The 15,739-nt window shown below is 38.3% G+C and overlaps 1 protein-coding gene across 1 annotated transcript in view; it reads left to right on the top strand.

Moving 5' to 3' along the window:
- Positions 1-5,835: 5,835 nt before the first annotated feature.
- Positions 5,836-15,739, top strand: part of plpp4 (phospholipid phosphatase 4) — a gene marked incomplete at both ends in the record, with an annotated part of 215,343 nt that continues 205,439 nt past the window's right edge. The window contains one exon of the mRNA XM_079842887.1: positions 5,836-5,924. Coding sequence (XP_079699013.1) covers positions 5,836-5,924 — 89 coding nt within the window. The remainder of the gene's footprint in view (positions 5,925-15,739) is intronic.

Genomic DNA, 15,739 nt, shown 5'->3' on the forward strand with positions numbered 1-15,739 from the left:
CCAATATTCCCTCTGCCACAGACTCACTATGGGGCTCCAGCTCCGCGGCGATGATCTGCGATGTCCCTTCCTCATCCCTTCCACTGATTGCGGTGGGCGGTCGCTCTCCGTCTGCGGGGGCCACTAGCGAGGTTTCCGCATTTGAGGGTGGAGGTGGGCTGGGCTCTGGGTCTGGCTGTGTCCTGGATCAGGGGCAGACGCTCTCCAGACACCTGATGGTGGCATCCCTCCAGTCAAGTCCTGAGGTGTCTGGGAGGTCTACTGGATGGTGGTAGTGGACCGCGAGACGGCAGAAACTGTCAGCATAATCCAAAAAAAATCAAAGCCCTTTTGGGCAATTGAAGCAAATTGTGCTGCATAATCCATCTTGGTCTGGTCTTCTTTCAGAAACATTTTGCACAGACTGTAATCATAATCAGGACCAGAATTAAAGCAATTTTTACAGATGCTAAAGCAAACAAGACTGGACACCAAATACAGGAAAAGGATGAACTAAAGTTGTAATACAAACAAGGTAAATTAACGATACACAGCGGAAAACCACAAACTAATCATGTTAGTAACCATACAGACAAAAAAGTGGTGGGAAATTCAAGGAACACATGTGACTGGTGAAAACAAACTAAAAGTCCATGAAAACGAAACTAAAAACAAACTAACTGAATATGTGTAACAATAGCATATATAGCGAATAATTGAATGGCCTATGTCCTCTAATCCTGCAGTCTAACCAGGATATTTTTCTGATTAACAGTAAGAGTGCTCTTTGTGTGTGTGTGTGTGTGTGTGTGTGTGTGTGTGGACTGGTAATCATCACGTTATGGGGACAAAATGTCCCCACAAAGATAGCAATATCCGAAATCCTCATCCTTGTGGGGACATTTTTAGGTCCCCATGAGGAAAACATCTTATAAATCAGACTAAGTGATGTTTTTTGAAAATGTAAAATTGCAGAATGTCTCCTGTGAGGGTTAGGTTTAGGGGCAGGGGCAGTGTAGGGGGATAGAATATACGGTATGTACGGTATAAAAACCATTACGCCTATGGAAAGTCCCCATAAAAGATGAAAACCAAACATGTGTGTGTGTGTGTGTGTGTGTGTGTGTGTGTGTGGGCATGTTTTTGTGAAATATCAGGACACAAATGTGTATAATGACATGGTTATGACAGGTATTACAAAAAGAGGGTGAAATATGAGGACGTTCCCCATGTCCTCACTTTTCAAAATGCTTATAAATCACAGAATGAGGTTTTTTTCACAGAAAGTGAACTGCACAGTCTCCTGTGATGGGTAGGTTTAGGGGCTGTGTGTGTGTGTGTGTGTGTGTGTGTGTGTGTGTGTGTGTGTGTGTGTGTGTGTGTGTGTGTGTGTGTGTGTGTGTGTGTGTGTGTGTGTGTGTGTGTGTGTGTGTGTGTGATGGGTAGGTTTAGGGGCAGTGTAAGGGGATAGAAAATACGGTTTGTACGGTATAAAAACCATTACGCCTATGGAATGTCCTCACATTTCACAAAAACAAACGTGTGTGTGTGTGTGTGTGTGTGTGTGTGTGTGTGTATGCAAGCAAATTTCAATGAATAATCAGATCCAATATTAGCCCTATATACTGAGCAATATTACACATTAGGATGAAAGTAAAATTATGGAGCATTGAAAATGTTTTTCAGAACATGTCTGATCATAAATATACCCATAAGGTTACTTTAGAATTGTAATAGGTTACAGATTACAAGTTACCCTATTTAAAATGTAATAAGTAATGTAAATATTTCAATTGCTTTATTGAAGTAATGTAACTGATTACATTTGATTACTTTTTGATTACTTTTCGAAATTTCTAAGGATTTTTTTCAACTGTTAGTCATTTTAACCTCTAAAAAACAGAGATAGTTATATTTAAGAGAAAACACACAATTCTAAATCATTATACTGTAAAAACATGTTTTTCTTCTTACTGATATAAAAAAAATCTGCATACTATTATTTTTTACAACTATGTGTGTATGAAGCGAAAACATTATACCATATAAGACCTAATATTGATTTCTCACTAACAGAAGCAAGAACAGATTCTAGTTTCATACTCACTGGCAACCCAAACAGACCCAACAGTGTAGCTGTCATAACATTCATGGAATTGACTTTTTATATTCCACCTAAAATATTGTTTAGACTCAATGACTAATCGTTGTGTAGTTAAATAGCTTTATTTTGCAAGTCAAAACGGGACAAACTAATAGAGAAATGTATCCACTAGGTTGCGCTTTAGATTAACATTCATTATAGGAGATACAAATTCAAACAAGAGAACCAATCAAAAGTATCAGAATAACATCGCTTTACTAAACAGCCTTTATAGGTGCTGTATGTAAGTTTTTGACTGTACTAAAGCATAAACATAATATGTTTGTAGATATTGAGGAAACATGCAAGTTATTCTACTTTGAAATGTGCGTTCTGTGCCGGAATGTCTGTGCGATACCGCAAGTTGCCAATTTAGCCAACAGTTTAGTCAACAATATTTTGACACCACAGGTTGCCAGTTGCCATGATATTGGCCAGGGAAGCCAGCGAACAAACTGGGTCAGAGATTGCAGATTCTACCCGACCTAAAAAGCCTTCGGCATCCATCTAAAAATCTCTATGAACGGGAACCTATTAAAACGCAGATAAATCAACTCATCAACTTACTTTAGAGGTTTGGAGTTTACTTACACCTTTTAGGAGTAAGTCTCCTCGCCTTCCATTGTCAATTGCGCTTGTTCCTGTTACGTGTCCTCAAACTGGCAACTCGTGTGCCTGAGGAGTAGGGGGTGGGGCAAACAATATTTAGAATTTGGGTTGCAGTACCCATTTCAACTAGGGATGTGACGGTGAGGAAATTTCCCCACCGGTTAATTAATGTGTGACAACACCGGTAATACCGGTATCACCGGCGGAGGCTTTTAAATCACTAATTCTATCTAACCGAAAGTAACATGCACACGACCGCTCTCAACTGAAAACGCACCAGTGCGCACACACCGTGAATGACAGCTCGTCTGTAAATGCGCGCTCTGTGAGGCCATGGGTGCATCTCAATCAGTTCCCTAGTTCAGTAGTCAGGGCACTGATCAAGCATTGATCAGTCTATGATCAAGATGCACGCCATGAATGAATAACAGTTCGTCCGTAAAGCCTTGTTTATACTCGGTGCACGCGGCAAAAATAAATGCGTGCAGTCAGCGTAGCGCGGAGGCTCACACTGCGGAGCCAGGCGAAAGTAAACAATGCGCGCTCTGTGCGGCCGTGCACATTTTACTTTCGGTTTTGAATTAGCGCCAATTCGGCTGCGGGTTGCTTGAATTGTGGGTTCATTAGCCTATTATTTTTAATGAAAAACACAACAACAAAACAAATGACAAACTCCCTTAAATAGGCGCTTTTACGTTTCGCTTTGAAACCAAATCTTCCGCGATCATCTCAGTCAGCTCCTCATTCTTAAATCTGATGAATGACTCCTGCCACTGCCGAGACTCACGGTCGGATCCTGCTTTATTAAGCAGATACGTTCAGTTTTTATTTGTATTGTCTGTTCTCTAACTGAACTAAATTATTTTATTACTATAAAAAAATCAAAAAGACGGTGGGCGGTGCCACGGTGGGCAAGTGATGTAACCGGTGTTGAGTCTGGACACCGGTAACATCGGCAACACCGACTATCGTAGCAAGCCTAATTTCAACCACTAGCTGTAATACAGCACCTTTAAACAAGTATAGGACTGAATCCGAAATTGCCCCCTAAACCCTCAATCACTATTCCCTACGTTATCCACTAATATAGTTCACTTGAAAGAGTGAATGAAAACGAGTGCGTGAAGTTTGACAGCCGTTGAGTGCACATAGGCTGTACACTTGTTATTGAATGAGTGCACTCAATAACGTCCACTACGGTTTCGGACACCACTACAAATGGCTGTCACCTCAAATAATGCCCTATTTAAGGGTAGCCTATAGGGGGCGATTTCGGATTCAGCCTAGGTCTTTCATTGCGTGATTTATAAACACCCATCAGTTTGAAAACACCAAGCGGCAACCTCCCACAGTTTCTCTTGAAGCCAGTACGGAAGTGCCATATACTGCAATTCACCGACTGGCCGCTAGGGACAGACTCCAGAAGGGAGCAGAATCTCATTGAGCCCCATGTTAAAATGCCCAACTTTACAGCAGAATAAAACATGTTTACAGCCTGCTAGAAATTGTGGTTTTGGTCTATACGGCTAATTTTGCCCTTCGTAACGACTGTGAGGGGGGTGAATTTTTTTATAACTCATTCGTTTACATTATATAAAGCATTAAAGTTCTGCATAATTAAGGGCGTGGCCACTTCGAGTGACAGGTGGATAGCCATTTATCTGCTGTCTGTTAGTCATCATGTCACTTCAGCTCCGCCCACGTCCCGCCTTTTTGCCCATTTTCTGTTATCCGGGAGTGACGCGCGATGATGCGCTACCAAGATGGCAACGGCCATCTCGTCCATACTTTGCTCTTCAGAACGGCTCATCAGAATCCTATGGGTGACGTCACGGACACTACGTCCATATTTTTGTCCCCGCGCTGCCCTATTATTTAACATATCCTAGCGTTTTACCATACACTGTAAAAAAAATATGGACGTAGTGTCCGTGAAGTCACCCATAGGATTCCGAAGAGCAGTTCTGAAGTGTAAAGTAGGGACGAGATGGCCGTTGCGCGTCACTCCCGGATAACAGAAAATGGGCAAAGAGGCGGGACGTGGGCGGAGCTGAGGTGACGCGATGACTAACAGACAGCAGACAAACGGCTATACACCTGTCACTCAAAGTGGCCACGCCCTTAATATTAATTATATTTAAAAAAATCACCCCCCTCACATTTGTCATGAAGGGCAAAATTAGCCATATAGACCAAAACCATAATTTGTACCAGACTGTAAACGTGTTTTTCTGCTGTAAAGTTGGGCATTTTAACATGGGGCTCAATGAGATTCTGTCTCTAGCAGCCAGTCGATGAATTGCAGTTTAAGTCACTTCCATATTGACTTCAAGAGAAACTGCGGGAGGCTGCCGCTTGCATTTTACAGAAAATTTTCAGATGTAACCCCCTTTGTAATCGTTAACATTTTCATAAGTACTACCTGTAATTTAATTACACATTTTTTTCTCATTTATTTTGTAACTATAGGCCTAGTTATTCCCCAAAACTGAAAATACTAATCCAGCAAGCTGTTACCATCTGAAACAGGCAATAGGATAGTATAGGCTACACTAGTCCGGACACTAAAACACAAAATACCCTGTTTAGAAGTACAAAGAAGAAATGTATGACCAGCAAAATGTGTACTGCCAAGGTAGCCTAATGTAAATCTCAAGAAGAGAGAGAGAGCGCGAGAGAGCGCGAGAGAGCGCGAGAGAGAGAGAGAGAGAGAGAGAGAGAGAGAGAGAGAGAGAGAGAGAGAGAGAGGGTTCCGAGCTTCATCTCAGACACTTTGATCAGAGTCTCATCATCACCTGGCTCTCGGAGGCTGTTGTCTGGCTCGGTCCAGCTCTCAGTCCGCCTTCACTCAGCGCACTACAGGATCCCTCGGCACCTTCTCAAGAAGCAGAACTCGCGCACTGTACTGAATACTGTACATACTGCAACTGAAGAGCAACAAGAGGCATTTCAGCAGCATTTCCCAGATGAACACAAAACGACAGACAGCCGCAGGTGCCGGACGCCAAAGTGTGTCGCGTGTTTAGGACAATTGTGGACTACCACCGACTTCTCTGGTTTCTGCCTTTGCTTTCTTTCAGTCAAAAATAGATTGTGTGAACAACATGAAGATGTCTCCCCCAGACCGAAGGAAATACGTGCGGGATCTGGCGCTGGAGATTGGCATCCGAGTGCTGCTCTTCGGAGTTTTTGTGTAAGTAGGCTATACCTTCGTTCGGCACAATATTGCAATATGTTATGCAAGATATGAAATATATGGCGCGTGACTTAACTAACCAAGACACCCTTCCAATTAAGCTGGTATAATTGGAGATAAATATCACTAGCCTATTAAAAATGTAATACAGAAGCATACCACGGTATAGATATGTTATCAAATGTATCTTGAATAAACAAATAGGATAATGCTTTTTTTTTTTTTAAGTATGCATTATAATGTTGTTCCTGTAAATAAATATACTCACACACAGTTATAACTTAATATTAAAGCTAGTATTTTTCTGAGTGTTATAATACTCTTAACCATGAATGGGTTAAGTAAGTGAGGTTATAATTATTTATAAAAACAATTGATAAGAAAATTGAATGAGGCTTCAAGTGTTACCAAGGAGATTGAGGTTGAAATGCCTGGTGCAAAGACAAGCACCCACAAAGAACAAGAAGATGAGAAATACTGTCTACAGCAAGAGACAATCTTGCGCTCACGGTGCAAACAGGTTGTCGGAGTTCAAGTTCATTCAAGGATTTCTGATAGGAATTATCCAAGCATGCAACACACTTTTTTAATTAATTTCTGAGGCTGTGTTATTATAGCAACTGAGCTGATGCCCTAATGAGATGATAATGGAAAGGTAATAATGAGAATAATATGATAATAATGGAATGAGATGCTCGAAGAAATTAAGCATCATCGTTTGGTTAGATGTCCTAATCTCCAGCCATGCTAAATAATATCCAGTTTTCGAGAAAACAGTACTGCCAGCTCACAGAAATATAATCAGCTGTGCTTTTCATTTTATTCTATGATTTGATTGAAATAGCTGCAGATGTTCAAATGCCCAGATAATCTTAAGCAATGCGTGCATGGCTCCTGGAATTTATTGTGATTTTGCATTTCGAAGAGGAGGATTTGGAAGTGTGTGCTATACTGTAGTCAGCACTGGGGGATAGATGTGATGTCTTAGACCGGAGGAAAGCTGGCTTTATACAGCTAGGGAGCTTGAACCTGTCTTGGATGAGGAAACGTCAGAAATATCACAGAATGACAACAGATAAAAGAGCAGGCTGGATGATGCTGATGAAGATTGCCAGTATTGTTAACTAAAGCAAGCATCACTATTACTACGCATGACTCATCCTGCAACATTTGTGCAATCGGCATGATAAAAAAAATAAAACAAAACCTGAAAAATCATGTGACACTCTAGTTTGTGGCAAGTGCCACTCACATTTTCTTCCCTTCCAGTTTTCAGGTGCATTGACATTCAGCGGAATTCTTCATATCCCATGTGCCATCTAATATAGTAAACTGTTTGTATAGCATGTTTGTATACTTCCTGTTCTCTTTCCTGACTCTTGGTTATTTTATAACTGCCAGGTGTTGTCCGCTGCAACAAGAATCCATTGAAACCCCTCATTGTCCTCCCAATATGAGTCCATTACTAGCAGAGCTGCCCTCCAAGCTCAACATCTGTTGCCTGTCAGCAATTCCATGACTGGCCCAGATCTGATGTGCCTGGAGATATCAGCCATTAGGAGACGGCGTGCCTTCTGAATGCTGATCACAAGATATCATGCTCAGTTGGGTGAAAAGAAAAAACATATTTTTTGTAAAAAAAAACAACAAAAGAGAAAGTAAGCATATATTTCAAGGTGTAGTTCAACTAAAATTCTGTCTTTATTTACAAACCTGTATGAATTTTTTCTTCTTCTGTGGAACACAGATGATGATATACTACGTATAAGATTGTTTCATCATTTTCTTCTTTTTGTCCACACAGTGAAGTCATTGGGATCCAATCAGTGTTAATTTTGACAGCAAATTTTTAGTTTTAGTCATATTTTAGTCACCTGAATTGTTTTTAGTTTTAGTCTAGTTTTAGTCGACTAAATATCAAAAGATTTTCGTCGACTAAATCTACAGTAGAGTTTTGTCGACAAAAATCGAATGAGTTTAGTTAAATTGCAATGCATTAATTGAGAATTTAAGCATTAGGCTACATAACGACTGTTACTTGAATACAAACGTGCCAAATGCACTTTTTTTTTTTTAAACATCTAGGCTTTTTTTAATTATAATTAAAAAAATTTAATTGTTTTTTTAAAAAAAAATTATATTTCTGTTTAAGTTAGTATATCAGGTTAAGTTATATCCAATTTTTTTTTTCAACTAATTAAGATTTTTAGTTAACTATCTGATACTTTATTAAATAATATGTGTCAAATACTGCTTTTAGTCTTTCCTCCTGACTAAATGGGAATGACATTAAATACAGTTTTTTGTGTAACTAAAAATATATATAATGCGTGACTTAATTATAAACAAGCTCGAAATACACCGGGACTCTTATTTTGAAATGCACCTTGCAGTTCAGATGAGGGAGATTAAATATGCATTGTAACAACCGTCTAAAACATATTACTATATAAACATTGTAAAGGAAACATTGTCATTATTCCTCAGCATTAGTTCATAAACATGACCTGTCATAAATGTGTGTTATTGATTGATTGAGCCGCTCTGAAGCGTTGTCGAGTGAGCCTAGAAGCTCAACAGAGCCGTGTTTTCCCACGGATCTCTTCCTTAATCATCCCTCACCAACATTTTCGTCTCGTTTTTATCCGTTGACGAAAATGACAGTAGATTTTCCTCAGTTTTTGTCATTCAAAACTGGTTTTTATTCATTTATCATCTCGTTTTCGTCAGTGAAAAAAGGTCGTTGAACGTAAAACGTCAACGAAATTAACACTAGATCCAATGCTGTACACTTTTACAGAATGGACATAACATTTGTGACCCGTGCTGGCAAAATGACACGCAATGAGTTAAAAAAAATAGTTATTTTCACATTCTTTATTTTAAAAATCCTTCAAAATGATGTACTATGATTTGTTTGAATCTGAAAAAAAAAAAAAAAAGACTGAGCTGGTCTTTTTATTTAAAATAATTAAATAAAGGACTGAAATGGATTTTTAATAGAATAAAGTAGGTCTAATTAGCTATAGTCTATAGTTGTGAAGTAATCCATTTAAAGGGGTCATGAATTGGATTTCTTAAAATTATTTTGTAATGTTTTCCTGAGGACTTTTACTACGTTTTTACTATTACAGCTGTCGAAATTAACGGCTTGAGAAAAGTGTTGATTATAGCATTATATTTAGATCTCTTTCCATCAGATGGAAGGTGTGAGGAGCATTGAGCAGATGACAGACAGTCTGTTGCAGAGGTGTAAAGAGAACCTGAAAACCGTACTTAGAGAATATCTCTGTTGTGTGAATTACAATAAAAAAGATTGAACACTAAGACTCAGAAAACCATCTTATATATAAACATCCATCCATCCTTCCATCTATCCATCCATCCTTACCTGATAATCTAATATAGTGTCACGGGAGTACTGGAGCATATCTCAGGCTGCATATCTGCATATTGTTTATATATTACAGGTCAAATACTTGTAAGATTTGTGTGTCTGCATGCAGTGACCATGTTTCACTGTTTATGGCATTCTGGGAGGTGAAAATGTATCCATATTTCCCTGTCAATCTTGCTGCTATGATACATTTCAGGGAATGGGTTGTATTCAGTGAAAACTATATGACTTATTTATTTGCTTCAAACAACTATTGCAATTTTTCCATATGGTTCTTTGCGGGTTAAGTCGATAGTGCTCTAGGTCTTGTGATTGTGCCAATTTTGCAGCGTAATATCTTTTCGATAGAGTTTGATTCTAAGAAAAAGTCTATCCTAAATAAGATTTATGACAGTGTGTTATATTCGCTTTGGGCTTTGACCATCATATAAACACCATATATCAAATAGAAGATGTGCATATCATCCTCATTCCCTGGCTCTGATGAATCCAGAGATTTATTTTTAGATTGAACACTAATCATAACTTGATTAAAATGCCCTGCTTAAATTATTTTACTCTCCCTTTTGCTGCAAGTGCCGTTTACTTCAAAAATATCTCATGAATAAAAGTGATTTAGTTGGGTGTTGCTATGGCAGAGATAAATGATCTTATGATAACATGAACAGTTGTTTGTCTGAAACTAATAAGGATCTTATTATGCATCATGATAAAAAAAATAATAATAATTGGTGACCAAAAACTGAGAACATCTAAATTAACTAGTTCAAAAATTGTATTTAATGTTGCAAAATCAACCTAAATACATTCATTTATACCAACAACATTATTTGTATGAGTTAGGGTAAGGTAACAATTGCAGGTTACCACTTTTTACAGTTTATACAACATCTAATGCAAATGAGAAAATCATAATAATGACCAATCAGAGGAGCTACGGGGAGTGAGAATCTGCTCAGAATCGCTCAAAATGCTGAATGAGTTTGTTTAGTGCAAGTTTACTAAGTTTTACACACGCACAAATCCTCTCATTATGACAAACAAAGCGGACAAGATGCCAATAAAAGATGAATTGAGACGTTTAGTCAGATTCATTGATTAAAACAGCTCAGTGAGTCTGCACTGACGGACAGCTCAGTGATTATAAATGAATTTACTGTGTGTAAAGAAAAGCTTTTGTGTTTCATGAGGCTTTGTGACCTTTCCAACAAATATATACTTCACACTTCAGTACAAAAAGTGACAAAAATAGAAACAAGCTAAACTTGAGAAAAAACTATGGCTGTGTCCGAAACCCTTGTTGCCTCGCTGTCTCATCAGACAATGGCTTGTAAGGCAATGTTTGTGCATGAAGGCACTTCACAAAACTGATTTCAGTCAGACTTCTGAGGCTGTGTAACCGTTTAATGATCTACAGCAAAATAGAGAGCTTTGGTGAGAACTAAAGAAATATTTAATTACTAGTAATTTCTCGCTAGAAATGACATCAGAAGTGGAAAATGTTGGTAAAAAATTTACATTTTTTCAAGTGAAGGAAACATCTATGCTGCCTTCAAAACTCGATCAGATGAAGGGTTCTCAGGAGACAGGAAGTGAAGCTAACATCGGATTCAGACGTGCTTTGATGCCTTCCTGCCTTGAAATGTGTCCTCCGAAGGCAGCATTTTCCAGGTTTCAACACAACCTATGTTAGGGAGTGGAAATAAGCAAATAAGTGCTCCTCTGCCGCCATCTACTGCACTCTAAAACATCAAAAATGGTGCTATATATGGCACTAAAAGTTGCTCGTAATCATAGGGGAACCACTTTAACCCTAAAGCCGTCTTCTGGACAAATGAGGGCAAAATCATTTTGTTTTGTTTTTTAAAAATAGTTTCCTTAATCTGAGCGGTACAAGACTTGGCTACTTTTCCTAAGTTTACCACCTGAACACACAAACATTTTTGAAAATTGACACAATTCTACAATGTTAAGTGCTTGAAAAAAAAAAGTCCTTAATCCCGCCTTCGTGGACAAAAATGGGCACCCATAGGAATGAATGGAAAAAACTCTAATTCAGAGCATATTTTTTTTTATTTGTCCAATAAATATCAATAAATCCAACAAAATGCAGATCATACATACACACAAATGAAGGAATGAGCCTATACAACATTCTCAATGTGGCAAACACTCACACACACTCACACACTCAAACACACACACCCTCAAAAGCATTGCATTGAAAGCCATTGAATGAGCCTATAATAGTGAGTTTAAATTTTTTTTATTTTTGTCAGATAAAAAACAGTCACTCACACATACACAAACAAAGGAATTAAATGAGCCAATAACTGGGCAATTAAAAAAAAAAAAAAAATTGTTACATCATTGGTTTACAGAGTTCAGCCCATATGCAGACATTGAGTTATATTGCCATCTACTGGCTATTGATAATTTAGCTTTAAAAATAAATTAATACCATCATAGGTTACCACATGTCACCAAAGTCACCACATTTTTAGCTTTTGGCTCTCTGGACTTGCTATGTTTTTTTTTTTACTGAAGTTGAAGAAATATTAAATATAATATAAAAATAAGCACATTTAACATAAAAGTATGGTACTTTTAGAGGTAAATAAATTCATGAATACCCCAAAAATCACAAAAAAGGCATAAATTGATAGAATACATTTTATCAAAGATGGTGATATAACATTTATAAAAACATTTTTTTGGAATCACACTTGTGACCTTCGTGCCCAAATGTGTCCACGAGGGCGGGATTAAGGGCTGTTATGCGAGGGTGGTTTGAGGGTTAAGTGCTGTATAGCACCAAATCTTGGTTCTTCAGCGGTTCTTCACCAGTTCTTTGGGATGACTGAGGTGCTATATAGCACCGCTACCATATACAAAACCTGTTAAGATATGGTGCCTTATAGCACCAAAAGTGGTTCCCCTATGATTACGAGCCAAGAACCACTTTTAGTGCCAAATAGCACCAATTTTTTATAGGGGTAATTGTGTGTCTTTTTTTATTAAAAGTGTTAGTACATAAAAGTGTCAGTTTTCCTACATCGTTAAACTTTTAGTTTTACAAATTCCGACAATCTTTGGAGGATGAACAAAAATATTTTTGGTCATCATTACATTAAAAAATATAATTTAAACTGGATAATATTCAGACCCTTGAGCTTTAAGAGCTTGAAAAAGTTGTGTGAAGTAGGCCTTTGAAAGTCCTCAATTCGTAAAACAGAGGTCTATAACTGTCTAATTTGCTGAGTTATGATCAAAGCTGTGATTCGTCACACACACACACACACACACACACTTGTCGTCACGTCGAGCGAGATTTTATGACATCAGAATTCGCTATAACTTGGCTTTTGGTGCCTTGACGCCACTGATCATATACTGGCGATATCCTAATGCCAGGGTCTCTGGAAAGAGATTTAACGTTCCAGATCTCCTAGAGCATCAAACGAGCTCTGAAGTATGTGCAGAGTGTCCTTAATCTGGAACATGCAGATACATACCTCCTGTAGAAGTGAAGGTTTGCTTGCTGGAGTCTGGTTGTGTGTGTCTGTGTCTTCTGCCTCTCTGAGCCAGAGACTCAATACTTGTCAACACAGAGCTTAGATGTATCTATTAACGTCTCTCCCCTGCAGACCTGGTCTCAGAGGACTCTAAGAAGTGTCTATTGAAAGGGTACAATTCATCCCTTTCCGATGAGTAGGATGTTGCAATCTGGCGCTCCATTCTAGTGCTGTGATTGGCTGCTGGCATCATAGGTGGCACACACAGTAGAACTAATTTGCATAATCTAAAGCAAACAGTCTTCACTGAATCCCTTTGGAAATGCTCTGAACACATTGGGCCCTATTTTAATGATCTAAGCACATGGTCTGAAGCTCACGGCGCAGCTGCACTTAGGTGTCTGAATCCACTTTTGCTAGTTTAATGACCGAAAAAACAGTCGGCACGCCAGACACATGATCCAAAAGGGTTGTACCCAGTCTCTTAATGAGTCATGGGTGTGTTTTAAACCAGTCAGACCAATCAAAGTCTCATCTCCCATTCCCTTTAAAAGCCAGTTGCATTCATGCCATGGAGGATTCGCTATTTACATGGTGACATTTGTGAATGGAAAGACTGAACGCTTCTCCAGAGAGGAATCCTTTTATTTTTTATATTTAAAAATGTGTGTGTGCTGCTGTGTGTCCCAGTGTGTGTAATAATCAGAGTGTATGCACGTTGTGCACCGCCTATAGGCTCATATTACTAACACACCCTTTAAATAACACAAAAAATACTGCACTATTGACTTTAGAGCAGGTTTGTGTTGGTCTTTCTTTCCACTGCATGTCAGTTGGAGATTATTGCCATTATTTGTTTGCATTATTTAAAAATATAAATTATAGAACAATAGATATAAGATTATAAATTCAGACAAAATGTTATGCTACTTCATCGTCTAATAGAATTACATGAATGGGTTACACTTTACAATGCGGCATTATTTATTAACATTACATGATGCATTAACATGAACAGTGAGTATATATATTTAGAGCATTTATTAATCTTAATGTTAGTTCATATTCATGTTAACATCAGTGCATTAATGAATGTTAACAACTTTTGATCTTGAAAAATGAATCTGTAAATGTTGAGTAAATGATCTATATATATATCGCTTGTCAGTATCTGCTTGGTTACAGATCAAAATAACCAGTGATAAAAAAAAAAAAATCATGGCATAGATGAAGAATCCACTCAAAAGAGAAGCTCTGGTATTTGCAAATCAGTTTGCAGTGCATATGCATATGTGATGTAATTTACATTTATTTACATTTATGCATATGGCAGACGCTTTTATCCAAAGCGACTTACAGTGCACTTATTACAGGGACAATTTCCCTATAATGAAACACACAGACGGTTTGCAACTCTGCTGATTTATTCAACACTTACAACATAAATGATCGTCTAATAAACACTTGAGAACACATTCAGCATAATGCACACTGCAGTCGAGTGATAAAGTTTGATAATAAACAGCATGTAGTAAAGAGCACACTCCCTCCAAAACCCACACTAACATATCCTTGCCATAGCATTTCAAAGAATATATGCGCACAGTATGGGATGATTAATGTTAGTGCGCTGGAAATGGAGTGGCATTATGGATTAAAGATGTTAGCAGAGCTCAAAATAAGACGTTCTGAGTAGTTTTAGCTTTCACTTTTATATTTAGTCTGCACAACATAAGAGTTTTCCTCTTTGTTTTAGCCACCGCTGCTGAATACAGCGGTCCTGGGGAATTTTTAATGGCTGTTCCGGCCTAAACCTTAATGATTTTCAAGATGGATGAAAGGCAGCTTGTTCCATAGAAACCGCATGTGGACTAATGAAAAGTCCTGTCCTTCCCAGTCAGAGCTATAGTTGTCCTTGCAGCCTACACTCTAAAAAATGCTGGCTTAAAAACAATTGGGTTGTTTTAACCAAGTGAATGGGTCTTTTTAACCCAGCGGTTGGGTTAAATGTTTGCTTAAAACAACCCAATCACAAAAAAAAAAAAAACTTTATTAGTACTCAATTCAATCAAAGTGTAAATATCAGTGTTCTAAAATTAAGTAAACCCTACTCAGCTTTTCTGATACTGGTGTTCCCATCATGCACTGGGGCTTGAATAATTAAAAAGGTTGATTTTATACCGTTTTCCAGCTGCATTTATCATTGCTTTTGTTGTCTGGTTTAGTAACCTGCCATTTTGTGACACATGGAGTTCATTTTCTACTCAAAATGACATTCATACTCAAAAGCGATCCATCAAATGTGAGCGTCATTGTGTTTTGTGTACCAAGTATTGTGTTCAGCTGCCACTTTACTTCTATTGTTGTAACGTACTGTTCTGAGACAGAAGGTAGAAGATCCAAATGCAGCTTTATTAAAGGTAAGCGTCCTCCAATTACGTGTGATACCTTAAGCTTTCCAATCATGTGACGCGCCACGCAAGCTAGTTGAAGAACGCGAGGAAACATGGCAACCAACCCAGAGATCGCGGACCCTCCTAATACTTTTAAGTCAGCAGTATGGCAACATTTCGGAGAACAAGGATGGCAATCGTGTAGTTGACAAGACCCACACAATTTGCCGTAAGTGTTTCAAGAAGCTTCCCCAACCAGCCGGCAACACAACCAACATGCAGATGCATATCTTAAGGCACCATCCCGACTTCAGTTTAGCTTGTGCACAGAAAACAACCCAACAGCAGCAGCCTACACTGCCTAGTTTATTCCAAGCAAAGTTTCCAGCCAATTCAGATCGAGCACAAAAAATTACAGATGCAATTGGAATTTTTATGTCACTGGATATGCGGCCTTTTTTGGTTGTTGAAAACGAGGGATTCAAGTATTTACTTAGTGTGCTCGAG

The sequence above is a fragment of the Gobio gobio genome, assembly GCF_949357685.1.
Source record: "Gobio gobio genome assembly, chromosome: 18".
Taxonomy (NCBI): Eukaryota; Metazoa; Chordata; class Actinopteri; order Cypriniformes; family Gobionidae; genus Gobio; species Gobio gobio.